This window comes from Sinocyclocheilus anshuiensis, unplaced genomic scaffold (genome assembly GCF_001515605.1).
Source record: "Sinocyclocheilus anshuiensis isolate Anshui unplaced genomic scaffold, SAMN03320099.WGS_v1.1 scaffold863, whole genome shotgun sequence".
NCBI lineage: Eukaryota > Metazoa > Chordata > Actinopteri > Cypriniformes > Cyprinidae > Sinocyclocheilus > Sinocyclocheilus anshuiensis.
The window spans coordinates 339,427-366,944 of record NW_015547725.1 but is presented as its reverse complement, the minus strand read 5'-3'; the positions used below and the strand labels follow the sequence as shown (position 1 = coordinate 366,944).

The 27,518-nt window shown below is 36.0% G+C and overlaps 1 protein-coding gene across 1 annotated transcript in view; it reads left to right on the top strand.

Annotated features, from left to right (window-relative positions):
• Positions 1-26,119, top strand: part of LOC107704266 (tropomodulin-2-like) — a 54,132-nt gene extending 28,013 nt beyond the window's left edge. The window contains exons 4-10 of the mRNA XM_016507146.1: positions 13,476-13,598; positions 14,203-14,274; positions 14,444-14,574; positions 16,020-16,127; positions 16,991-17,134; positions 19,919-20,063; positions 23,494-26,119. Coding sequence (XP_016362632.1) covers positions 13,476-13,598; positions 14,203-14,274; positions 14,444-14,574; positions 16,020-16,127; positions 16,991-17,134; positions 19,919-20,063; positions 23,494-23,525 — 755 coding nt within the window. The 3' untranslated portion in view covers positions 23,526-26,119. The remainder of the gene's footprint in view (positions 1-13,475; positions 13,599-14,202; positions 14,275-14,443; positions 14,575-16,019; positions 16,128-16,990; positions 17,135-19,918; positions 20,064-23,493) is intronic.
• The last annotated feature ends 1,399 nt before the right edge of the window (positions 26,120-27,518 follow it).

The following is a 27,518-nucleotide window of genomic DNA, read 5'->3' as shown; positions in this document are numbered from 1 at the left end:
GTATTAAAAGGGGTCGTGTTTAGTCACTATTTAGTGTGGTATTTTTTGACAATATTCACTCATCATGACAGTAAAATAGGGCATTCTAAGTCAATATACTGCAGTATTTCCTCTCTCAATCAGTAGAAAATATGGTTAAAACCCGGTCATGCATGAAAAAAAAAAATACCATCATGTACCGTGAAACCGGTATAATTTTGAAAAATACTGTGATATAAATTTTTGGTCATACCGCCCAGCACTACTTATGGTCCATATTATTTGTACAGATTCTGTGTCATGAACAATTCTTTGTGACTATACATTTCAAGTTGGAAAAGATGTTTAATTCCCACTTTAAGTGAACCTTAGTTCCCAGGTCATCTACAAGATCGATTAAAATGCTGATAATTTCAAGAAAAGATGAGACATAATCACACGAAAGTATGATTGAAATGTTAAAAAATAAATAAATAAAACCCATTTATTCTGTGGCACCTAAAAAAATAATTTGGAGCCTAAAATTTTTTCTTATAGGAGCCAATGGCTCCTTACTTGATTTTTTTTTTGTTTGGAGCCCTGTCATTACTCATCCCCATTTTATTTCAGACCCTTATGACTTAATTTCCTTCCAGGAACACACAGGACGCTTAGTAGAGTAGTTATAGTAGATAGTTGTTATTTTTACAAATAAAGAAACAAATGAAGCAGACGTAATTTTAAAATGGCATGGCCTTCTTATTTTGGGGAGATGCCGACCTCCGCAGCTCTATCATTGGATAAATAATCCATCACATAATAGCCTTGACATCGATTTATACAGCTTGAAGCCTCTTCTCCTTTGACATCCATTCCTGTTGTAGAACAGCTTTACACTTATTTTTGCTAACCTTCTTGGACGCTCTTATTAAGACACGTTTATGGTTCTTTACGTCCTTTTGGAGCTTGAACGTATACGTCAATGTCCTTGTTTGTTTATATGGAAAAGAACAAGTCATGCAGGTTTGCTGAGTAAATAAATAACAGAATTTTCTTTTTCTTTTTTTTGGGGTGAACCTTTATCAGCAGACATTGGCTGCATCCAAAATTGCATGTTCTCTGAGGGTTCTTGTTTTGAATAAGTACCTACTTTGCAAACTTTGTTTTACATGGAATGAATGTAATCTGGACGTACTGCATACGTCATGTTGTTATTGTCATGTGACCTATGGCATCACTTGAGTTGCTTCACTGCCACTCGTCTTCTGTGGCCTTATGGGATAGTAAAGTGTCTACTGGTAGGTTTAGTGATCAGGGGGTGGAGACAGGTAGGTTTAGGGATATGTAAGGTGGGAGGAGTTGGATCTGGATCCAACCTCGCCCCCTGGATCTTGTGTTCTGCGGTGAGGACCATATCTGGTTTTGCGGAAGTTCTCTGACTCAGAGGTAATAACATATTTAATTTCAGCAACATTACATGGCCAAAACACACATTAGACGGCAATCGGAAGTTATTGCAAACACTCGATGGTGGTTTAAAGTAAGTTTTGAGTAAAAGTGTTCTAATAATGTCATAAATTGTCTTATGTAGCTTGATGCTAATGTTAGCTCTAATGCAGCTGCAGAACAGGTGCAGTTATTCTTCATGATGTATTTTGTCATAATAATTGACGTAAGGTCGAAAGAAAATGTTTTGCATTTTTTTAGCGATGTGGCTTGGTAAACCCTTGTAATGCCATAATAATGGCTGAATAAAAACAAAAGAAAAATGATAAAGGAATAATGAGGATAATGTCTCATACCTGGAGGAGGTGTGAAAGGTTCATCATGTGAGAACAATAGAATCATGAATGGGTCAGTTTGCCAGGCCAGACCTGAGGCGACAGCACGCAGGAGAGCTTACAGAGGGCCACAAATCAATTTTATTAGCCTTCTCTAAAAACACACATGACATGGTCTTAGAAAATGTTTCATAAAATTCAGTTTTAGAGATTATGTCCTGAAATTTGAAATGACGCATTAGTAGACACAAGGCTTTAGCTTCATTGTGTTTCTAAAAGCATTTACCACAGCAACATATTTTTTATACATTTAAAAAATATTTTTTTATATAGTTGGATCTGGATCCAACCTCGCCCCCTGGATCTTGTGTTCTGCGGTGAGGACCATATCTGGTTTTGCGGAAGTTTTTACAGCTTTTCTCATAATTGTCACTCACTGCTCAGGCTGTGTGTGAGCCTTCCATATCCTCCTGCTGTGTGCCAATTAGAGTGCTGTATCCACTCCTGTAGTGATTTAGACACTCCTGTCTCTGCTGGTATGATTAACCCCTTAGCTGTCAAAGATCGCGACGGCCCCAGATTATTGTTTCACTTTCTTTATTTTGGGTATGTCATTTGTGTCTCCATGCCGAAAATGGGGGGGTGACCGCAAAGGGGTTCATTAATAGCATCTGTTCTTACATAACCATACACACACTGCGGCTCGGATGCTCCATATCTGTCTGCGTGTGTGGGATTGCCTGTGTGTACTGTATGTGTGTGTGTTGGCTCACCATGTGAATGCCCCACCCAGTATATACTGTACACACTGATTTTTATCTACTGAAGTTGCTGAGGAACACATGCTGATGCACACTTCATGATGCAGATAGTGTTTGGAGGAACAGGATCTTTAATAATGAATGATACTGTCTGATGGTAATGCTGAAAGCTTAGCTCTGTGTGTGTGTATGTATGAAGGCCTGTTCAATAAAACGAATATTCGGTGTGATTAAATATTTTATTTTTAATGGATTGCTGTTCAAACCGAAAAGAACATTCGCATGCCATCAACGTGACTAGAGGTCAACCGATATGGGTTTTTCACTGGCCGATGCCGATATTTAGAAATCAGGGCAGCCGATGGCCAATATATGATGCATATTTGTTTGGCCGAATATTTTTTGTTTTTTTCCTTCATCTCATAAAAGTGAGTTTGAGTAAATGATTATTGCAGGGTTCAAGATAGTAATAGTAGTAGTAGACTAATTCAGAGTAATAATACGTGGCTCAAAACGTAAGCACCTTCTCAAAACAGTTCTGAAGCATGCTTTTTGTTTATGTTTGCTGACAGACGCCAGTGTTTCCCACAGACTTGCAAATGCAAATTCATTCTCTGCCAGCAGGAGGCGCTGTTTGAGCGGGAGATATAGTGGGTTTCCCCGGTAACGGCTAATAAGCACTGCACTCACAAACGCTACTTTATCAGGCATTACTGGAAAGAAGAAATGAAAATGACACTGAATCTTTTCTGAAGATGGTCGGTTCTTTTCAAAGATACATTCATATAAAAACACCCGCGCTGCATTTTAATTTTGAAACATGCAGTGATCAGTTTATTCAACGAAGTAGTAACTCAATGTATGGGAAACACTGGACACTGCTATAAGTCAAATAGCCAAGTGATAACAAAAATAAAAGAGTTCACACATATTACACATCCTGCTGCTCATAACTGCTTAAGATTGCACTGGCCACGAGCGATGACATCGTGGATGCTATTGTCCTACACACACACATTTCATGAGGAAAGTTAACGTGCACGTTATAATCAGCCCAGAAGTTTCGTCTGAATTGCATGCGTTTCTACTTTCACATGCAAATTACTTGTTGCACTTATGAATATGATAACTTTCCGGCATCAATTCTAGTAGGGTAAAACGTAATTATTCTTTCGAAACGGTCTGTTTTGCCCTGCCATCATTAGCTGAAGCTGTGTGTGAACAAGAAGCGGCTGCAGAGTGTGGGTTGCTCCGTCTCTCACGCAGCCAGAGAGAGATTCTCCGGCGTTCCGCAACAACGCTTAGCTGCCCGCAGATGCGCCTACCTATAAATCGGTCTAATTTGCAGCACAATCGGCCGATGTGGATTAATTAAAAAATGGCAAAAATCGTCTGACCTCTAAACGTGACAGATTGTTTTTACAGTTAGGGGTTCTAAACTCTCTTCCATAACACTGAGCATTTTACTAAGTGACAATGAATAAAAGAGTTAGAACCCGGAAGCAGTCTTGTGTCTCTTTGCTCTTGTATTTGGTGTTACTTGATAAACACCATAGCAAATACAAAGATCTAAATGACTGTTTGGAAATATGTAAATGCTAACTTTATTTCTCTTCTTTTTTTCTTCGGATGTCAGAAATGAAATGTTATGTAGCATTTTGTGTCCTGGAGTAACCAGGGAATTTTTGCTTTTATACAAGCACCACCTACTGTCAGAGAGTGAATCTACGTTTTCATTCAGCCTGTCTGTAGTTTTTAACACATTTGTCAGATAAACTGCATGCGAAAATCAAACCAAATTTTCCTGCCGAACATTCATATTGGTGTGAACAGGTCTTTATTTGGATGTAGTTTGTGGACTGAAATTTTCCCACAAAGTTAGCTAAATCTGACAAAAACTCCCATTGGGCACATCCTCAAGTGCAAAGTGTATAATATTTTTTAAGGTTAGTCTGTAGTTATTATCCAAGTTTAGTCTGTAGTTATTATTAGCTTTGTTTTTAAAAAAAGCCAATAGATGTCTGTTATGTCCTTATTTAGACTTTACACATACACACCAATAGGGGTGCTCCGATCAGGATTTTTGAGGCAGATCACCTATCACAGAAAGCAGTATCTGCCGATACCAATCACCGATAACAATCTTTTTAAAGCCTTCTTTTTATCATTTATAACTATTTATAGTGATACTCCAGTCAGGATTTTTAGACATTTATTCAGGCCTGAATTTCATTTTTGAAAATGGGGGGAATTCCCCTCTTAGGTGTCTCTTGTGAGAGGGGAAGCAGCTTTCATACAGGAGTCCGCTACTGACCCGTGGCTGTTTACCACAAACACAACATTTATCCATTATTTTGATTTCAAATCCAAACATCGTCACTGAAAATGCTTTTTCAGCATTGCAGTTCTTTTTTTTACACAGTACAGTAATGCAATCTTTCACAGACATGTTTAAACACAATAAATATAAGCAACACATTATTCAATGCTTTTCACTTTTGCATTTACTTCTAGATTTATATATTAAGTTGCTCAAGCAAGTGGCAAAACATTTAAACTACTTTTCTTACGTTATCACAAACTTACCATTGACAGAAATAGTCAGCTCTACTGCCTTTCCTTTTGCATTTAAATCTTTATTACAAGCAATCCTGCGGTTCATAAAGAACTTTGTTTTCCTAACTCCACGAGTGGCATCTATTATTGCCTTGTTAATCTAAAAGTGCTCTTTCCCTTTAAACCTAGCCAAAAATCCATATGTGTTGGCACTTTAATAATATTAATTTATGGTGTAATTACTACATTTTCGTGTCAATCCATGTTCAAAAAACATGCTGTTACTTTAATTCAGCGCTTGCAGCGCAGTAATAGACTCGGTGTATAAACGATCTCTGCACTGCTGCAGACGCACTGCTCCTGAACGCACTGCTGGACACCAACCGTGTGCAGTGTGCACGCTTTATTAATCTGTTAACATGAGCGCGGAAAAAATACACACTGCATAAACACTGCAAATGGAGTAATGTGAACCTGGCCTCACACAAGGTTTTCAAATTACTTTATAAGTAATTTAATGAAGAAATATGGAAGTGAGTACCTCACCTTCAGCATTATAATTATTTCACCCGTGCCTGACAGAGACTGAGACGGTGCCGCTACATGTCATGCCAAACCTCTCACTGCAGCGTCATCAGCTTGAGATCGTTTTTTTGAGATCGGCCTTTTTAGAGACCGCCGATCAATCATCCCAACGTGATTATCAGCCGATAGTGATCGGTAGCCGATCAATTGGAGCACCCCTACACACCAAGACCTTACTGAAGGTCTTATTGTGCCCTGCACACTTAAGTTGTTTGTTCTTGCTAGGCGTATTCCAATTGATCAGTCATTGAATATTTGATAATCACTTCCTGTGGTCTCCTAACTTGGCAGATCATATCAATTGATCCCATATTGATGACATGCAAGATGTAAGCCTGTTTTAAGAGTTCAGTATCACTTTCATGTCATCACCCCACACTATAATTTCAGAAGTGTCAAAATAATGAAAATGTGTATCTAAAATATGTACATTATTTTGAAATAACAGCCATAGTTTGTAAGACAAATTAGATTCAGCAGTTATAAATGACACATGAGAGGTGTGGCTAATATGAAAAGCTTAATAGTGTAATGGCGAACTAATACTAACACAATTACGTTTTTAAAATAATTCTGAGTACAATATTTGGATTATTAAAATAAATTAGTAAATCTAAAATGACAATGAATACACAACTGTCACGTTGCAGGTATGTATTGCATTTAATATCACTTAAGTTTGTTATTAATCCTTCTAGGCAGTTTCCTCATAGATGTATGTTAATATGGATATTTAGTTTGTTTGTTATTGTTAATAGGTTTATTAAAATAATGCAGATCACCTGTATGAATGGCCTCCGAATGGTGTTGTTGTGTGTATTTTGTTTGTGAAATGTTATTCCTTCTGACACTTATCAACAAATAGGTTCCACAGAAAATCAGTATTCCAGCAGAAAAACCCACTTAACTTGGTAAACAGGTAAATCATACCTTTCTGGCCAGTAGTAACCTATGACTCACATGAGGAATGTTTTTCCTGATTGATGGAAGTGAGCACTTATTTCCAAATACAAGAGTCCATATAGATGTTATTGGTTGAATGTGGTCATTCTCACTAATTGATTTTAGAAAATTTAGCTTTATGAATGTTTCCAGGCATTTTCTGGACTGTCAGGAAAGTGAAACTCTACAGGAAGAGATCTAAAGATAGAGTGTCTTTAGAGTATGTCTAATGTTTTTCTCCCGGGCGTGAGCTTCTCGTCTGTTAAACCCATCATCTCAAACAGGTTTAGGATTTGTCACACTCAGCATGCATTAGACTGCAATGGATTAATACACTTGGTTTTAGCATTAGTGTAAACAGAAGTGTGTGCATAAGTATTGACCGTAGCCTCTTTTCCAGTTCTAAGAATGGTAAGGAATGGTTACAGTTATATTTCCACTTGAGCTTGGTTTGGCACGTCACGATTACAAAAAATTCTCGGTCTGAAATTTTCAGCACTGTTGGAGAATGGTTTGGTCCGATGGTGGAAAAAAACAAGGTTTCTGCGGGTCCTTAAAAAGTCTTAAATTTAGTTGTATCAAATCTTGGGTTGTTCACCCAAAAATTTTAATTCTGTCTTTAATTACTCACCCTCATGTCGTTCTAAACCCGTAAAACCATCGTTCATTGTCAGAACACAAATTAAGATATTTTTGTTTAAATCCAAGAGCTTTCTCACCCTGCACAGGCAGCAATGCAACTGTGCTCACATATTGTGTTTTAATACAGCCAAATTGCCCTACCACGCTCATATCGTATTAATTTTATTTGTGCAGGTCTTAAAAAGACCTTAAAGTCTTCAATTTGATTTTAAAAATCCTGCAGATACCCTGGAAAAGTGGCTAACGAGTAATATGGATTTATATTCATCTATTTACAGCTCAGATTTGTAAAAATCACAGACACGCACACAATTGTCTTTCTGACACACCCGTGTTCTGTTAGTCGCGGTTCCTTTGCATTGTGTAATGTTCTTTAGATCACTGAATACTAACGTCTCATCATAACTCAAGCATCTCTGTGTACAGTAGAAGCACAACAGTAGTTTAGAAGTTGCTTTAGCATTCATCTAAGTTGATTTTGTTTAGAAAGGATGCATTAAATTGATCAAAAGTGACTGTTAAGACTTTCACAACTGTTTTTAATATTGATAATTATAAGAAATGTTCTTGAGCTCCGAATTAGCATATTAGAATTTTTGATTATTTGATAGATTTTTGATAGATTTTTGAAGGATCGTGTAACACTGAAGAGTAATGGCTGCTGAAAATTCAGCCTTGCCATCACAAGAATAAATTACATTTTAAATGATATTCACAAAGATTGCAAATCTTACAGACCTTAAACTTTTGAACGGTGTTTGTTATTAAATTAATTAGATTTTTTGTGCCCTGTTAGAGTAATGCTTTTTCTTGTTTTTAAAAAATAATTAGATCAGCACATCTCAAAAAATACTGATTAAGTGGTATTTGCAGTGTGTTCTGCAGGGTATTTTATAACCTTGTAGGTGCATAAAATTTCATAAATGTAGTATTTATTATTTTTTTATTACTGACTCTCAAGTGTTGACAACTTCTGGTTTAGGATTTGCAAGGCTGGACTTTGAGAACATTTGTTCATTCTCAACGTCTGAGAACAAATCAGGAAACAGGAAGTGCTGGAATTCCTCTGGGATGAAGTTTAAATGTCCCTTAGCGACAGAGAGAGAATTTGAGAGATATGCATCTCTGCCTTGTGCTGCGTATCTCTTTCTTTATACTGTATGTTTCTACGGTAATACAGTCAGGGCTGGTACACATGACGCAATAAGAGTTTGTTGCTGAGGCATCTTTTGATACACCTCAGTGGCCAGAACTGTTATAATGTGAGTGCAATGGAAAACTTGACTCCATGAATTTGTTGATGCCCATGTGTCTTTTCTCTGATTTCCTCTGCTGTGCTGCTGAGGGCCTTTAGAGTGCGGCTGGCTATGACCACTTGAGCAGAAAGACTCGTCAGTGGGGAGGACTCCGTGATTGGGTCGTGAAAGGACAGGAAGTAGTTAGGGAGGTGGAGGTCAGCCAAGATCAGCTCAGTGGCTCAGCTGAGCCCAAGAGAGACACTGTGATGGGCCGAGCTCCTCTCTTCTAGTTCTGACTGGTTTTGTGCTACAGGCTTTTCAATGTACCACAGTGGTTTACGTGAAGAGAACTAAAAACAACCACTAAATAAAGGGCTTAAATAAAGTGTTCCCTCTTTTCTCAGTGTGTGGTCTGCTTAACAAAGATGCTCCTTCAGATCCAGCACAGAAATGCTCTGTTCATATCTGCCCTTCAGAATCAGATTTCTGTTCAGTTTCTGTCATTGTGGAAATGGAACAAACCCCAAATCGAAGTAAAAAAAATTGTGGTGTGGATTTAAGTTATAATTATCTGATAAGTGGTTTTTGATGTGAAACTTGCAGGTTTAAGCAGCCAATGCACTAAAGATTGTTCTCTATTACTTTCACTTTGGCTCTTGCATTGCATTTGCATTATGATTGCATCATCAAATATGCTCTGTCATTGTCCTATACACTACTGTTTAAAAGTTTGGGGTTTTTAAAAGATGTTTAAAGTAGGGCAGTAAAACAGTAATTATTGGAATAGAATTTTCCTCAATAAAATGATAACAAGAGTTCGATAAATGTTCGATATAATGTTTATGTGGCTAAAACGTAACGAAAAAGCTCTGCTCATTTGAACCGCTCGACAAGGAGCATTTATCCGCTCGACTCGGCAGCGCAAGCTTACTAGAGCAGATTTGTTTACTCGGATGTGTTTACTCATGCATTTACTAAACAGCGCTGTGAGATCCAGTGTGAAGTGCTTGAATTCAGCGAAAAACACAAATGTCTCAGTGTTTAAAGCCAGATGAAACAGCCCTGATAAACAGGAGAAACACTGTGCTCAACGATACAGTCAGAAAGATTTTCAATCTACAAATCGCCATAATTTATCATGGATTAACTGTAGTAACACTAACTGCACCATGGTAATGTGGCAGAAATGTGGTATATATGGAATTTTATTATATTATTAATGTACAAATACCTAAAAAACATGTAGTTACATTTTTACCATGGTATTGAGGTACTATATGTGTGGTTTTACTTTTAACTGTGGTTATCATGATCTAAATGCATGCTATGGAAGACCAGTGGTTAATTTTTAATAAAACTCAAACAGTCATAATAATTAAATTTCACCATATAAATGAGGCTCACTCATTAGAACATGCAGAAACTAAGAAATTTATTTTTCTATTTAGATATTTGTTTTACTAAGTAAAAATGACTGGAAAAGTTTAAAGAATTCAAAAACGTGAAGTGTTTGTTATGTTCTGACCATACAGAGTAGTTTAAAACCACAGTCGATGTCGGCTGATATGAAACATTTTATTGTGGTCATTTTTTTGGCCATATCGCCTAGCCATAGTTTAAAGTGTTTTTTTTTTCCTTTCCCCTTCCAAAGAAGTCTCGTATGGTCTCCAAGGCTACATTTCTTTAAGTAAAATACAGTAAAAATAAATATTGTGACATATTACTTTTAGTGTTTTAAAATGTAATTTATTCCTGTAATCGAGACGGGAATCGAACTCGGGTCGACGTGAGCACAGTTGCGCTGTATATCAACGCACTAACCGTGTTAAAATAGTTGAGGGGTGATCTAACCGGCATCATTCGGTCCTGCTGTTTTCACTTCAGTGCTTTTTTTTTTTTTTAGGTTTCTGTTGCATAAGAACACATTTGTACTGTTTTAACTCATGTTGTTCATTTTAATCGCAATGTATTGAATACATTAACTTTGTGTGTGTGGTACATATGAAACTTTAAAAATATTGCTTGATCTGTCAGTGGAAATTAATGTGTTTTATTAAATATTTAATTGTCATTGAAGACTGTGTGTGTATGGGCAGATAGATATCCTCTAAACACATGTGAACATTCATCTATTTATGACAAATATACTCTATAATACTCTCTTTGAAACACAGCAGTCTCTGCTTTCCACATCAGTGGCTCTGGGATTAGTTTTCTGCAAACAATGTTTTTTTGTTTTTTTTTCTTCACATTAATTTTTTGCACTGATAACATGTGTTTGGAATTCAGCCACACCTCAAACACAAAGCCTCTTCTTGCGTGCAGAGCAGTGAGAAAGTTCTTAGAACCTCAGCCCCAGTTAGGAACTCTAGTGTGGCAGGTTAAAAACTAAACAGTAACCTGTGTTGTGCCTAGACTTGTGCCGGTTTTCGGTAATGCGATATATCATGGTAATGAATATGCACGATATAATACCGTATACCGTGATAAAAGCATTAGCAATTAATCGCAACATGAAAATTTGATACCGGCATATCCCTAGTTGTGCCTACCACACTGCCTCTTTTAGTTTATTGCTTTTCATTTACTCATTACAGTGTGTGTGTTTCACAATCACTGAATCCTGTTTAATGAAGCAGGATTAGGATAAGACAAACTAATCATGTGTTTGACTTCAGCGGAGTGAGTCTCTCTAAACTGCCGTGTGTTTCAAAACCTCACAGGTCTGAGTGACGTGCTGCTGACGACCAGTGTGAAAAAAGCAAGCTGCGTATGAATACTGAGTAAATAGTTATTTCGGTTCAGGCCTATAAGTTAGATGTGCCAACTGCCAAACCTTATATTATTTTAGAGTTCAACGGTGCGTGTTTACTTTTTCAGTGGCATTGGTTCTGGAAGGATTTTTCCCATTTATTTTCCTAATAGGGATTAAAAAAAGAAAAAGTCTTTTTGAGTCATTAACAAAACCAAACACCTACGAGGCAACCCAAAACATTACAAACTTTGATTTGAAGCAAGAAATTATTAGAAAATTGGACAAAAAGACAAAGATACAAGACTGTGTACTTAATGGTTGTTTTATTGCAAATATGCAGTAAAAATGCATGGGAGTCGGTCCAAAGTGTTCTTTTGGCAAGGTTTACTTGCAGTTTGTCTGATTGCAATTCTATGATTGGTGGAGATTTCTCTGCAAAATCATGGGTAATGTAGTGATTTACCAGGAATTTCTGTTAAAAAGTTTAAATTTTAAAATAATGTGCACTTTTGGGTTCAACAAAAGCATTTACAATTGAACAGCATCCTCATAGCTCACAGTATAGTAGGTCTGTCTTTAAAGTTACCATTCAAAATCAATTACCTTATGAAGAAAATGAGTGGGATTTTTACTTCCAAAACCCGACCGTTGCAGAACATCCCTTTTGTTTTCCTTGGAAGAAAGAAATGATACATGTTTGGAACAACATGAGGCTGAATGATGACAGAATGTTCATCTTTAAATGTCTCTCAATATCCAGCATGAGCTGGAATGTTCCATATTTGCTTCTAATGATCTTTGTAATGAATCTTGATGGACATTAAATAATGACTTTCCGGAAGTCTTTTTATTCTTTGTGAAACATTCAATTCAAATTGTGACATTATTAGGTTTTACTGAAAGAGAAGAACTGAATGCTTTCAGGCTATAGCAGAACATCTCTTCTCCTTCCCTTCACACCAACTCGGTATGAGAGAGATCAGCAGTCACATGTCCTGAATAAAGCTGTAGAGTGTGTTGTTCACTGTCCAGAGAGAATGAGCTCGTCACAAGACCAGCATCATATTACCAACCTCATTATCAGTGTCACAGAGAGTCCGATAGCATTGGAGTCTAGATGAGGTCAAGTGGTGAGCTGTTATCATGATGGGCCTGCTGTGCACATTATCTGTGTGTCGAGTTCATAAACACCAGCCATTCATACAGCTGGACATCATGTCTGACCACTACCCCTCTCTCTATGCTGAGGTCTTCAACAGCAATGCCGTCTTTTGACGGTTTACAGTGAAGTAAAGGACTATTTACTTTTCTCGTGTTTTCATCGTTTGGCTGGGCAGAAAAAAACAATCAAGCTTTTATGTTGGTTCCATTTTGATTTATTCATTCTTGCAGTGACATTTCCACATGACACTTCCATGTGTTTTTTAAATATTTTTTTTATTATTATTATTTAGCAAGGATGCATTAAATTGATCAAGTCTTTTACATTATGAAAAAAATATTTTAATAAATGCTGTTGTATTGAACTTTCTATTCAAGGAACTTCACAGTTCCCATAAAAACATTAAGCAGTACAACCGTTTTCAATATTGATACTAATAGTAAGTGTTTCTTCAGCATCAGTTCAGCATATTAGAATGCTTTTTGAAGGAATATGTAACACTGAAGACTGAAGTAATGGTCAAATTCAGATTTGCCGTCGCTGGAATTAGTTATATTTACTATTTATTGATGTAATAATATTTTGCAGTAGTACTGTTTTTACTGTATTTTTCATAAAATAAATGCATCCTTGGTGAGCATAAGAGACTTTTCAAAGCCATATTTATAAAAATAAATAAATAAATAAATAAAAAAAACCTTTCTGACCTGACACTTTTGAATGGTAATCTAGGTTAAATCTTGTAGGTTGTAGGTTAAATATATTTGTGTGGAAGACAGCAAAAAAAAACTAACTGTTTGAAAAAATGTGTCAAAATAACTTAATACCTCACCATGTCCTGCGACATGAAATGCAAAACTCTTTTAAATGGCATTTTTTAAAATTGTATTAATTCAGAGACAATGTTATTTTTAAAGTCATGAAAACCTTAATCTAATCATACATGTTTCCTTATAGAAACAAATTCCTTATAAATGTTTATTCCCGTTTGTTAACTCACCATTTATGCAGAGTCGTTTAATCAGAGGATCCATCGTTTCAGCCAAGCAACAAGCTATGTCGTTTGTTACTGATTTTTGTCTTTTCGTTCTACAGGAAAGGAATGGATTCCCAAGCAGAAACCAATCGAGATCCATCAGGAGCAAGCCACGACCCTTGACCCGGAATTGGAAGAGGCACTTTCTAGCGCTACTGACACAGAACTGCATGACCTGGCAGGTAAAAACAGCTACAGAATCTCACAAACAGAGTGGTAATGGGAGATCAACAAGAGACAGAGAGAATGATAATATCACTAGGATTAGTTTTATTGCTCTAAGCCTGAATGAACAGCTCTGTGCTATCTATTGTTCTAGTGTTTTCTATTACTCTCTCTGCAATAATTTTTCCCTCCTTGACTCTGGGGGTCTGAACGCCCACACTGCATCCATCACAGCTCCTGAATAAAACAGCAAGCACATCCTCTCTCTCTCTAAACAGCCTCTTTCAGCACGCTGCTTTAAGAGATTGTCCCTGGCTGGTTTCCCTCACAGCATGCTTCATTATAACCCTGATGCGCTTTATTAATTTCATGTGCTGAATGTGTTTTTTGGTCAGCTGTGCCGAAACACAGGAATGTGAATATAGCTTTATGCAGTAACCCCCATAACAATATAGTGAAAATGGTAGTGAAAAGCTGCACGTAAGCTTTAAACAGCATTTTTTTTAAATGCACTGTGAATTACTGCACTTTATACCTTATCATGATGTTTTCACCCTAATCGTGGGCGCTTTTAAATACTTCTTTATGTATATTGTAACAGTTCTGTGTTGTGTTGTCCAGCTATTCTTGGAGTGAACACACTAGTGATGAGCTCGCAGAGTTATGACGGCACCTGTACAGATGGTTATAACAGTGAGTTTATTATTCTACAAGTTGTTTTAATCTTTCAGCAGATGTCATAGTTGTTGTCTTTTCAGCTCCTTATTTCTTTCAGAATATCAATTTATACTGTAAATGAGTTTTCATCTCATGCATTCGTGACACAGTGGAAGCTCATTTGTGAATGTTGTGTCTGACATAGATGTTATTAAAGGAGAAAAGGTGAAGCCAGTTTTCGATGAGCCACCAAACCCTACAAACGTGGAGGAAACTCTGCAGCGGATAAAGTCCAATGATTCCTCACTGACTGAAGTCAATCTCAACAACATAAAGGTAATGAGATTCAGTTTAGTACACTCAAACCGTATGAAATTTAATGGCCAAAGAAAAAGTGCATTTAAGTAATTTTGATATTTATGATGATTATTAATTTTATATTGCCAACAAAATATTACTAAATACAGTTTAGTCTAAACTTCTGATACTGCCTGATATTTGACAATATGGGATTAAAAAACTAATTTGGCACTGGAAATACACAATATTTCATTTTATTTATTTTGAACAAAAAACTTAATTTAAATATATTTATATTTTGAATTATGTCTGTGTCGCTAATTAAATTAGTTACATTGGTCATGTGACTCCTTTGTACAGACGGCCTGAATTTCTTGGTTCCACTAAAGCACAGGATGCTCTATGAAGCATTCTCAAATTATGTTGGAGAACATGATTATCAGGTTTTGTTCAGCTCAGTAAAGCTAAAGGTTGACACACCAATTACTACAACACTCAATTTATGGTGATGTGAGAAACATGAAAACATTTTCACTAGTGGTCGCAGACTCTTTTGTTATTTGATTAATTATTACAATAAATATTATTATTATAATATTACAAAATGCATGTTAAATGACAAAGAATGTATAACGTCATTTTGGAAATTTTGGAAATGGAACTAGGAATAATGGGAATTAAAACAAAAAAAACATTTTAGCTGCTTAAAAACTTCTAAAAATCTTTTAAATATTTGCTATGAAATTACTATTCCATAAACAGACATACAAACCAGAACTAGAGTAAATGTCTTTTCCCTGAAAGCTCCTAACCCACCATTTTTACTTTTTAACGTTCAAATTATGGATTATTTCGGATATCTGTTTTTGGATATGTTATCTCGCTGGGATCTGTGTTATTTGATTATATAAATTCATATGACTCTATTCTAATTCTGTTCTTTAAAAAAAAATAAAATAAACTTTCCCCTTTTAGACTTACACTCTATTCATTTACTAACTGCTTGTTTTCTTTAAAAAAACACTTGCTTCTCTAATCTTTTTTTATTCTATCTGTTTGTTTTCTTTTTATTTATTATGCAATGAACAAAAGCAAAAAAATGTCTCTAACACTAGCTTGCTCTATTCTTTTTCTATTCTATCTGTTTTATTTTTATTTATTATATAATTTAAAAAAAACCTTGCTACGTGTACTGAGACTTGTTATAGCACTTGCATATCATTGCTCTATTGTTGATTTTTATTGCTTCCATTGTCCTCATTTGTAAGTCGCTTTGAATAAAAGCGTCTGCTAAATGACTAAATGTAAATGTAAATATGACCTAAAATGACACTCATCGACTCCAAATTCATAAAAAAATGGAGAGTATGTTATAAAATCTCAGAATGAAGACCATGACAATGAGTTTAGTGACATACAGAAGCTGTTTAATTGTCCAACAACAAATCTGATTTTAATGTTTCCCTTCTCTTTTCTTCCAGAACATTCCAATCCCGACTCTAAAGGACTTTGCAAAAGCCATGGAGAGAAACACTCATGTGAAGAAGTTCAGTCTGGCTGCCACCAGGAGCAATGACCCTGTTGCCATGGTGAGGGACATGATTCATTTCAGATGTTCATGTGTTCTGGGTTGAGATTGAACAAATGCTGCCTTTAGGGATGCATTTGTGCTTTTGGCCCCACTTTATATTAAGTGGCCTTAACTACTATATACTTACATCAAAAATTAAGTACAATGTACTTATTGTGTTCATATTGTATTGCAAAACACTGTTGCTGCTATTGAGGTGGGATACGGGTAAGGTTAGGGACAGGTTTGTTGGTATGGGTAGGTTTAAGGGTGGGTTAAGGTGTAAGGGATGGGTCAACTGTGTAATTATAAATGTAATTACAGAAATTAATTACAGATGTAATTACATGCAGGTATTTTTAAAATATAAGTACAATGTAAAAGCATGTATGTACACAATAAGTGCATTGTACCAAATTATTAATTTAAATGTAAGTACATAGTTGTTAAGGCCACTTAATATAAAGTGGGTCTGTGCTTTTTAGTGTCCAAAAAAAAACCAAAGAATCTCGAAAACTCTTGATTCATCTACAGTGAATTGGTTCTTTTATTGATTCTTCCATTCTTCCGTTTAAGTGTTCTTTCCAAAATGAAAGTCAGCTGTTTTTCTGTCATTGCTGGTGGTTTCAAATAGGCAGCATTTGTTAAACCTCTGAAAATTGTTGTATAAGCAGTTTTAAATACAATCCACTCTAAATAGTAGATGATAGTGTCATTACTTGTAACTGTGGTTACTGGTGATTTGTCAGTGTCAAGTAGGTTGTCTGTCTTCACTAAAAGTGAAAGGCAGCTTGAAGTGCAAAAGCTAAGATAAATATGGAAGAGATGTGGCTCTCTTTACACTATGTTAAAGCTTTGTGTGTTTCTCTGTGTTCCCTGCAGGCCTTCTCAGACATGCTACGACAGAATAAGACGCTAAAAAGTTTGAATCTGGAGTCTAATTTTATCACTGGCGCAGGAGTTAAGGTTCTGGTAGAAGCTCTGCGGGACAATGATACGCTCACAGAGATCAAGATTGACAACCAGGTACAGCACACAAATTCAACCACATGCTGTTCTAAAACCAGCAAGCTTGTTGCAGATCAACTTGTCACATTAATGTAGAAATCTGATTCTAATATTAAGCAATTATTGTCATGTGTGTATTTTTGTAACAGCCTCATCAGAGTGGCTTATCCAGTCAACTTTGACATTTGTGTTTTCTTTTTTTTTTAATGAATAATTGTATTTATATTGGAATACATGAAATTGATAAAAAGTGACAATAGACCTTTACATTGTTACAAAATACTTATATTTAGGGATGCACGATATTATCGGACCAATATCGGAATCGGCCTATAATGGCTTTAAATGTAAATATCGGCATCGGCCTGACATGAAAAATTATGCTGATATGTCTTGCCGATAAGAGGAATACATTAACTCAAATGTGCTAGCGATTAGATCACGTCAACAGTGCGATTAAATCATGTCAGCATTTTGGCTCATTCTTGAAGCAAAGTTTTGCCTGAATGGTGATTGGATTCATCCGCCGGCCGCCGCTCACTCTAGCCGCCGGCCTCCGCTCACTCAAGGTCGCCATGTGTGACGCTGTGTGTTTTGTTGTGAAAGCGAAACTACTTTGTTTGGCCTTCCAAAAGAGGACACGACTAGAAATCAGTGGTTAAGTTGTATTTACAACACCGTTCCAGAACAGTTCAACCCAAATATTCAGATGTGTGCAGCACATTTTGTGGAGGACTGTTTCCTGATCCTGGTAGAGTAGACTACAATGCCGGCTGTTCTGACTCACAGACTATAAGTATGTTTTTTATATATAAAGAATTTGCCACTGACGATTCAAATGTGAGTTTTGAGCAGTGTAGAGTAGCGCTTGTTGTTTGTCATTTCTCCGATCACAAATGCAGACATGGTTTTATGTTTACGCGGCACGATGCGACGATTTTCATGCGGCGATGCCTCCCCTTTGTCCTAATGCCCGCTCAGTAATGAGTTTTATTTCTGTTGGGGGCGCTGTTGGCCTACTTCTAATAAAATGAAAGCAAAATAAACAAATTATATTTTGACGGCGTTTCTGATTAAATAAAGCAGTAATTGATGCCATAAAATCTTGAGTATGCTTTGATTTAAAGGTCAGAAGCTATAGCTTACATGAACAAAAAAAATCACAAACATGACACTTAAATTAAATAATTGTATATATACTGATTTATTCATAAATGTGTAATATGTTATTTTTTAAACATTATGAGCTCTAAAGATTTTCAGAATCTGTACAACTCTTTTGCTTTAGACCATTTACAAATGTTAAATCATAAAATAAAATGTTAAGGTTACCACTGCATCTTTCTGAGAAAAAAAATGCAGTGATAAATATATAGTTTATTTATAGTTATTTTCAAATTTTCAATGTACTGTCATTATAAAGGAACTTTATTATTGTTTATTTAATTTTAACAAATAAGTTCTTGTTAAAAACTAACCAAAATTAAAAATAATTATATATCGGTATCGGCATCGGCTATTGGCCAAAATGAGTTGAAAATGATCGGCACATCGGATATCGGCAAAAATCCAATATCGTGCATCCCTACTTATATTTCAAATAAATTTCAAATAAATGCTAAAACCTTTTTTTTTTTCATCAAAGAATCCTAAAAAAATGTCTCCCCAAAAATTTTAAGCAGGACAACTAAGTTTGATTTTGATAGTAATAAGAAGTATTTCCTAAGCACCAAATCGGCATATTTCTAAAGGGGCATGTTCCATCGAAGACATTGGAGTAATGGCTGCTGAAAATTCAGTTTTGTCATCACAGAAATAAATAACATTTTAAAATATATGAAAATAGAAAACTTTTTTTTGTAAGATTTCACAATATTATTGTTTTTGCTGTATTTTTGACCAAATAAAGGCATCCTTGATGAGTAAACAAAACTAATTTCAAAAGCATTTAAAAAAAATCATACCATCCAAACATTTGAGTGGTAGTGTATAATTGTTTTGAATCTGCCTTTTTACATAATGCAGAACTTTTTGAACCAATGCCAAATATTTGTCATGAATAATCTTATCTTTTTGCTTGCATTAAAAAAAGAAAGAAAAAAAATCAAATGAGATAACTTTCATTCCCAAGTAGCACCATTTTCTTGGGTTTAAATTCCAGCGAAATTATATAGCTTTACCTTAATATGTAATTACTACGGCTCTCAAGCGATTACAATTGTAATCTTAATTAATTACATAATCTACTGATTAATAAATCAAATTAATCGCAAATTAAATGCACATCAGTTTGGGCTGAGAAATTACCCCCCAAAAGATAAAGTAACTGTTGTGTTAAATGACATTATAAAATGACAAAAATACAGAAATATTTTGATTCAACAGAATTTATTACACAAACTTTTAGGCTACAGTGTGGTCATAACATTGTTTTCAAAAGCTGCATCTGAAGTGGCATTTAGGTATATTTACAGACTGTTCAGAGGTAGCATGAATGCATTTACACTGCAATTAGAATAAAAAATAAAGAAAGATTAATGCTTGTGTTAGTCGGCCACTGCATAATGGGTCTTAATTCAGTTATTTGATCAATGTAGGTATAATGAATTATGCTGCATCTGTACATATATTTGAGCACAGGTCTGGGATACCAAATTTGTTGAAATGTGTTAAAACCCTGCTATTTTCAAGCACTATGCAAATTGAATTCAAATGTTACTCAAAGTAAAATGTCTGTGTGTGTGGGCTTATGTTAGCATGTGTAAAAGAGATGTTTCCGATGTGTGTCTTCTCTGCTCTCAGCGGCAGCAGCTCGGTACGTCAACAGAGATGGAGATCGCTAAGATGCTGGAGCAGAATACAAGCATCGTGAAGTTTGGGTACCAATTCACCCAGCAGGGTCCCAGATCCCGTGCCGCTGCCGCTATCACAAAAAACAACGACCTGGGTGAGAACACGACCTAATGCACATATGCTCTGATTGACAGAAACAGGCTTACACAGATTCATTATTGGCCATTCTGTAAAGCAATGCTGCTTCCTTAGAACTCCACACAGTTACCATGGTAAAGCCATGGTAAAGTGGCCCTAGGATGGAAAACAATGGCCACGTACACACTGTAAATTTTCAGGAGTAACAACCTCATTTAAATATGGGAATGAATTACCTAAATTATCTTTTTGTGTGTGTACGGAATAGAACTTACACCAGATTATTGACACTGTGGTAAGCATAGCAACGCTTTTGCCTTCTCGCATGTTTGGTATTCGCTATTTTTGATCAAAGTAATATTACAGCGACGGAAGACTCGTTATGTTCGGCATTTTAACTAGACCACAATTGACAAAAAGACATTTTGTTTTGTTATGTTTGGAAGGCTGCTCATCAGAGCACACTCATGTTGGGTTGCCATGTCTAATTGCTATATGCGTCTTTGGACTTGTAGTTTGAGCTTGCCACATAAAGCAATCCAGTTTATAGAGTTAAAGTATGCAGGTGCAGGTTATTTACAAGATTAAGCATTTGGATTTTAGTTTGTTATGGGCTTGTTCTTTTTTGCAGTTTTATCTAGCGATACCTGGCAACCTGGTTAATGAGTCAAGACATACCCTGTGATTTTCTTTTCTCATTTCCTATGATTTTGTTGTACCACGTGTACAAAAGAAAGACACAACTGCGATACGCATGGAAATGCGTCATTAACAACTAATTTTTAGGCATTAATAGGTTATAGAATGCGGTTGTCACTCCCCTAAATTACTGAACTGTGTGTGTACAGAACAGGATTAAGCACTAAAAGGTGAACTGACAACTGAATTTAGCTACAGTGTGTATGGGTGAGACTCTAGTTGATTACTGATGCACATCCGTAATTTACATATCAAGTCCTATTCTGTACTCATTAACTTTATTTCACAGGTGCATGTCACATGTTGTTAGTCAGTCATAACAGTGCTTATAAATGTACAGTAGCAAAAACCACTTATATTATTAGGTTCAGATGAAAGGTAAAAATAGAAACCTTGGTGCAAGAAAACTTGACTTATAAGTGGACTTCAGAAAAAAGAAGAAAAAACTGCTACAAAATAAGGTCTTTTAAAATGGTATTTTATTCATGGGACTTTCTTTTCCTTTCTGTGTTTCTTCAATGAAGTCTGGATCTGTCTCCAGTTTGCCAGTCTTATGTTACAGCGCGCACACCGTGTGCTTTACACGTGTGAGATGATGTCATGCGTCAAGCTCTATTCCAGTGTCTTTAGGTATCATGTGTGAGAGCATGAGTTTGACATTTAACCTTTGGCATGACTGCTGACAGCACATTTTGAAAGATGATGTGTGAGTTTTGTTAAAGACTGTTTGTTTGACTCACCTGTACATTGGACAGGTTATACAGGGTGTGATAAGTTATCAGATCCTCACTGTTGTGAATTCAAGGCCTTATATAGAAGTGAACTAGTCAACACTGATTAACCAAACACTAACATGCTTCAGCTCAGAGCAGTAGTCTTATGTAGGCGGTCTTTTGACTTTAGGCATAACGTCTGGTCCACTTTGCTGCTTGTTCTGTCGAAGAACTGCCCACTTAGAAAGAACCCTGTAGAAATTAGCATAAAATACGTGTAGAATTTCTGTCCAAAACTGAATAGCTTACTAATAGGGATTGGAAATCACAAAATAACTAATGCCACAGTTAGTTGAAAGTTGTACGTGTTTGATTTTCTAAAATCCTACTCATTAGCATTATTTGTTCTGAATGTTTGCGATTCACTAAAAACAATCAACTTTTTAAAAAAGATAAGTCACTTCTATTTGCTGCACTGCTGAATAAGTATTTCAACAAACTCTGTCAGAGTATTTTAATATGGTGTTTTGTTGACACTGGCATGAGTGATGCCTGATAACAAAACCGAAGGTCATTTGGTTCCCGTATTTTTTTTTTAATACATGAAACTGGTTCTGAATAAAATCTCCACCTATTTATCCAACTGATTATTTCGTAGACAGCTAAGCAGAACTGGTTGTGAATATCTAGTTTACTTGCTTCTAAGCATCTTAAACTAACCTGGCAGTTTTGGCATATCTAATTATTAGGCCGCCTATCAACCTAGTACCTTCAAAATAAATTGTTGTTTCCCTTCAGGCTGATTAAAAACCTAATTGGATCTGAGACAGACTAGATAGGCTGTTGTCATTTACAAATGGGTCTGCCTAGCAATTCCATTGGCTGAAAGGTCTTTAATTTGTACTTAGTTCGGTGCCTGATTAGAAAACCTACACATTTCAAATGTGTATGTATGAATGTAGTATTAAAGGTATAGTTCACCCCGCAAAAATAAAATTCTGTCATCATTTACTCAACCTAATGTCATTACTTTCTTCTGTGGAACACAAAAGAAGATATTTTGAGAAGTGTCTCAGTCTTCTATTTTTTTGGCCATTCAAAGAAAGTTTACGGGCATAAAAACTGTTCTTCTACCCTCGTACTATTGTACTACCAACATTCTTTTAGTTCGGTGCCTGATTAGAAAACCTACACATTTCAAATGTGTATGTATGAATGTAGTATTAAAGGTATAGTTCACCCCGCAAAAATAAAATTCTGTCATCATTTACTCAACCTAATGTCATTACTTTCTTCTGTGGAACACAAAAGAAGATATTTTGAGAAATGTCTCAGTCTTCTATTTTTTTGGCCATTCAAAGAAAGTTTACGGGCATAAAAACTGTTCTTCTACCCTTGTACTATTGTACTACCAACATTCTTCAAAATATCTTCCACAGAAAAAAGTTATACAAGTTTGGAATGACATGAGGGTTACTGAACGATGACAAATTTTTCATTTTGGGTGAACTATTAAAAAAAAATCAAATGTAAATGCAACTATAAATAAAGTCTTTTAAATGATGTCGCTTGTAATAGTAAATAAAGCTATACTTTGAGAAATTAAATATTACTCTTTAACTGCTCGACATCCTGCTGTGCTGTTAGCCAGCTAGCTTATTAAATCTCATAATACCTTTGATCATTAAGAACATGCAAATAATAAAATGTGAAAGAATAAACTTTTGATATCAGCGGTTGTATAATACAGTAGTCTAAAGTAGTGCTGTTGTACTGTAATAGGAAACTGATATCATACCTGCTACAATGGGTGAAGACGCTTTTGTGTAGGGGGACCTGACTGTTCATGACACAGAACAAGTTTTGGCTGAATTTAGTAATTGTGTGTAGCTTTGTAACAGGATGAAGGATTGACTAACACACTAATTTATTAAGCGTCTTAAATGAGCAGATCTCATTAAAGGTTCTCGTAGCTCACAGCATGAATGCTGTCAATGTATCCGATTACTAACACGTCTCTGTTTTCTCTTTCAGTGCGGCAGAGGCGAGTAGAGAAGGATGTGTAGAGCATATTCTCTCTCTCTCTCTCTCTCTCTCTCTCTCTCTCTCTCTCTCACAAGCTCATCGGACTCTTGTGCCAAACCCTCTGAGGGAGCTGCTTCACCTGAAGAAGGGACACAACTGGATACTTTGACTCCCTAATGTTAATACTCAATGATCTTTTTATGTATTATTGTTGTTTGTTTTTATAGCTGCAATTCATTTGTTAATTTTTTTGCATGTGTAAAACCTTTTCTGCTCTTTTCTTTGAACAAGTTCTTTGAAACGAAACTAAACAGGTTGCAGCGGTTACATACATGCACTCAAGTGCTATAGTGATCTCTTCATGGATGGGCTGGATCAGAACCTGTCGCCCACATTCACTCTGAACAAATCTAGACTCAACTGGACTGGATCTGCTGTGTTCCCCGCTTAATGTGAGCTAAATCTAGATTTGTCGAGTCTGGGTTTGGAGCACAGGTTTGAACCGAGCTAATGGCTAATAAATTGAGCAGATCATAACAGACACTCCTTAATAAAAGTCATCTATACTCTCACTGTTAGCTTCACCGTGAGTCTGACGAGATTGTGCGGCTGTAGTTCTATCGGCATGGGTTGTGTGTGGATGTCTTTGGGCAGCTGGGTCGTCTCAAACTCTCAGCTTCCACACTGCATCACATTGCTTAAAATTCACCTCTATTCCCAAAACACAACAGCTGATACTGTGTGTCTGAGGAATTAGAGTGCTAATTTAAGATCAGTGCCCCATTTTCATCAAATGTCATTGGAAATGGAAAAACTTGTACTAGATCAGCACTAATGACAACCTTCGGTGTGTAAATGAAGGTCAAAGGTTGACCAGTTTCACTTAGGACTTTAAAACTGTTGAGGTTTATTTCCACCGAGCAATGCACTAAGGGATATTTTCTTCTTTTTTTCCAACACAGGAAGTGAGCGTTTATGCAATGTAGTCGTCAATTATAGATTTAGATGAGAGTTTCTTTCCTGTAGATAAATCTGAAATGACATTTCTAATACCATGCCAAAGACTAACACCTAAGTACTCTCATTTTCAGGACTCTAGCTGAGATCAGACAGGAAATAGGGGTTTGGATTTCATTTTTTTGAGTTTATTAAAGGAATAATTTACCCTAAAAACAAATTGCAAAATTTCTTGCCCTGAAGTTTTCCAAACATGTATGCTGGTATTTTGTGTGTGTGTGTAGAACACAAAAGTTGAATTTTACAAGTATTTTCACACAGTTTATTGTAACCACAGCTGTCAAACACGTTATGTGTTATGAAGACAATACAATAGTTTGTATGCAGGTTAGAATGAAATTTAAGTCATTCATTGAAGCCGTGAAAAAAAAAAACATTGGTTCACCATCAACGAAGTGCCAGATGGATTGGAAAAGATGTAACGCACAAGATGTAGTCACTACAGATTTTATATGGAAAATAGCTGCATGAAGTTTTTTCAAAAATTCTTTTTTTTTTTTGTCCCATTTAAAAACAAACAAACAAAAAAAAAACAGATATGGGTTTGGAACAGCATGAGGGTGAGTAAATGACAAAACGTTCAAGTTGTGGATTATTCCTTTAGTTTACGTAGGATCTCTCCATCTAGAAGAATATTTTTGAAGCACGTGGTCTGTACTAAAGAGGAAATTAGGGAACTAGTTGAATGAGAGTGAGAGGGATGAGAAAAGTTTCATCTTAAATAGCAACCAATTCTGTGAGCATTTAGCGGTCCTGGTGCAGCCAGAGCCCCGAACATACATGCACGTTTGCGATCGCATGCATGTTTGCATTGTAAAGCAAAGCTTTATCTTTTCGTGATCTAACATGCTTTCTTAACACCAGTGTAAAATACTGAATTAACCTTTATACTGCTTGCCATTTTCTGTGAGTAGCCTACGAGGTTCATTGATTGTGGTATATAATGTAGAGCACATATGCTTTGGCACGTTTTTGAGGAAGGTGGTGAAGCTACCAAATGGACCTTCTGCACAAAAGTATGGCATCTCGGACTAAGCAGTCTGAGCATGCCCGGTATGGATTATATAGCTGGATTACACGGGAACATGTTGTATACCTGCTTTAAATGCAAAAGCTAGGACCAACTTTTCTCGCCTTGACATTGCGTTTCATTGTTTTGTACGGTTCTGTTTTGTAAGAGCCTTGTGTATCAAGTGAATTTGAGTTTATGTTTGTCTTTCTTTTTTTCTTTGTGAACAAATGCTGAATTGTATGAAATCTTTTTTCTTTCTTTCTCTCTTTCTTTTCTTTTTCAGGTTATGGTTCATGTTTCATTCCATCTTTGTTTGATTATGGGTTAAAGGTTCATGCTTTGCTAAAAGCTTGTGCTTGTAAGAAAGAGCTCTGCAGTCTTACCATGAGTTCATTTGAAATATCCATCTCAAATCCTCTTCAGAAGATTCCACACATATATAGATATACATATAAATATCATGTATCGTAAACGCCTCCTATATTGCTGCAATTTTGTATGTTGATACTACATGTCTGGATTCCAGAAGAGGAAATCTTATGTACTGTTAATAACACACAACTCTGTAAAGTATCAGACGTCCTCAATAACATGTATGTTTTTACAGATTGGTCTGTTCATTTTCTTTCTCTAACCCTGCTGTGAGATCCAGTTGACAACTGAACATGAAATACGTATTATACATCTCACCAGTTTAATACAAGTTATTTATTTAAATTTTTGCATATATTTTTTTGTCCCATTAAAAAACAAAAAAAAAAAAAAAAAACAGATATGGGTTTGGAACAGCATGAGGGTGAGTAAATGACAAAACGTTCAAGTTGTGGATTATTCCTTTAGTTTACGTAGGATCTCTCCATCTAGAAGAATATTTTTGAAGCACGTGGTCTGTACTAAAGAGGAAATTAGGGAACTAGTTGAATGAGAGTGAGAGGGATGAGAAAAGTTTCATCTTAAATAGCAACCAATTCTGTGAGCATTTAGCGGTCCTGGTGCAGCCAGAGCCCCGAACATACATGCACGTTTGCGATCGCATGCATGTTTGCATTGTAAAGCAAAGCTTTATCTTTTCGTGATCTAACATGCTTTCTTAACACCAGTGTAAAATACTGAATTAACCTTTATACTGCTTGCCATTTTCTGTGAGTAGCCTACGAGGTTCATTGATTGTGGTATATAATGTAGAGCACATATGCTTTGGCACGTTTTTGAGGAAGGTGGTGAAGCTACCAAATGGACCTTCTGCACAAAAGTATGGCATCTCGGACTAAGCAGTCTGAGCATGCCCGGTATGGATTATATAGCTGGATTACACGGGAACATGTTGTATACCTGCTTTAAATGCAAAAGCTAGGACCAACTTTTCTCGCCTTGACATTGCGTTTCATTGTTTTGTACGGTTCTGTTTTGTAAGAGCCTTGTGTATCAAGTGAATTTGAGTTTATGTTTGTCTTTCTTTTTTTCTTTGTGAACAAATGCTGAATTGTATGAAATCTTTTTTCTTTCTTTCTCTCTTTCTTTTCTTTTTCAGGTTATGGTTCATGTTTCATTCCATCTTTGTTTGATTATGGGTTAAAGGTTCATGCTTTGCTAAAAGCTTGTGCTTGTAAGAAAGAGCTCTGCAGTCTTACCATGAGTTCATTTGAAATATCCATCTCAAATCCTCTTCAGAAGATTCCACACATATATAGATATACATATAAATATCATGTATCGTAAACGCCTCCTATATTGCTGCAATTTTGTATGTTGATACTACATGTCTGGATTCCAGAAGAGGAAATCTTATGTACTGTTAATAACACACAACTCTGTAAAGTATCAGACGTCCTCAATAACATGTATGTTTTTACAGATTGGTCTGTTCATTTTCTTTCTCTAACCCTGCTGTGAGATCCAGTTGACAACTGAACATGAAATACGTATTATACATCTCACCAGTTTAATACAAGTTATTTATTTAAATTTTTGCATATATATATATGTGTGTGTGTGTGTGTGTGTG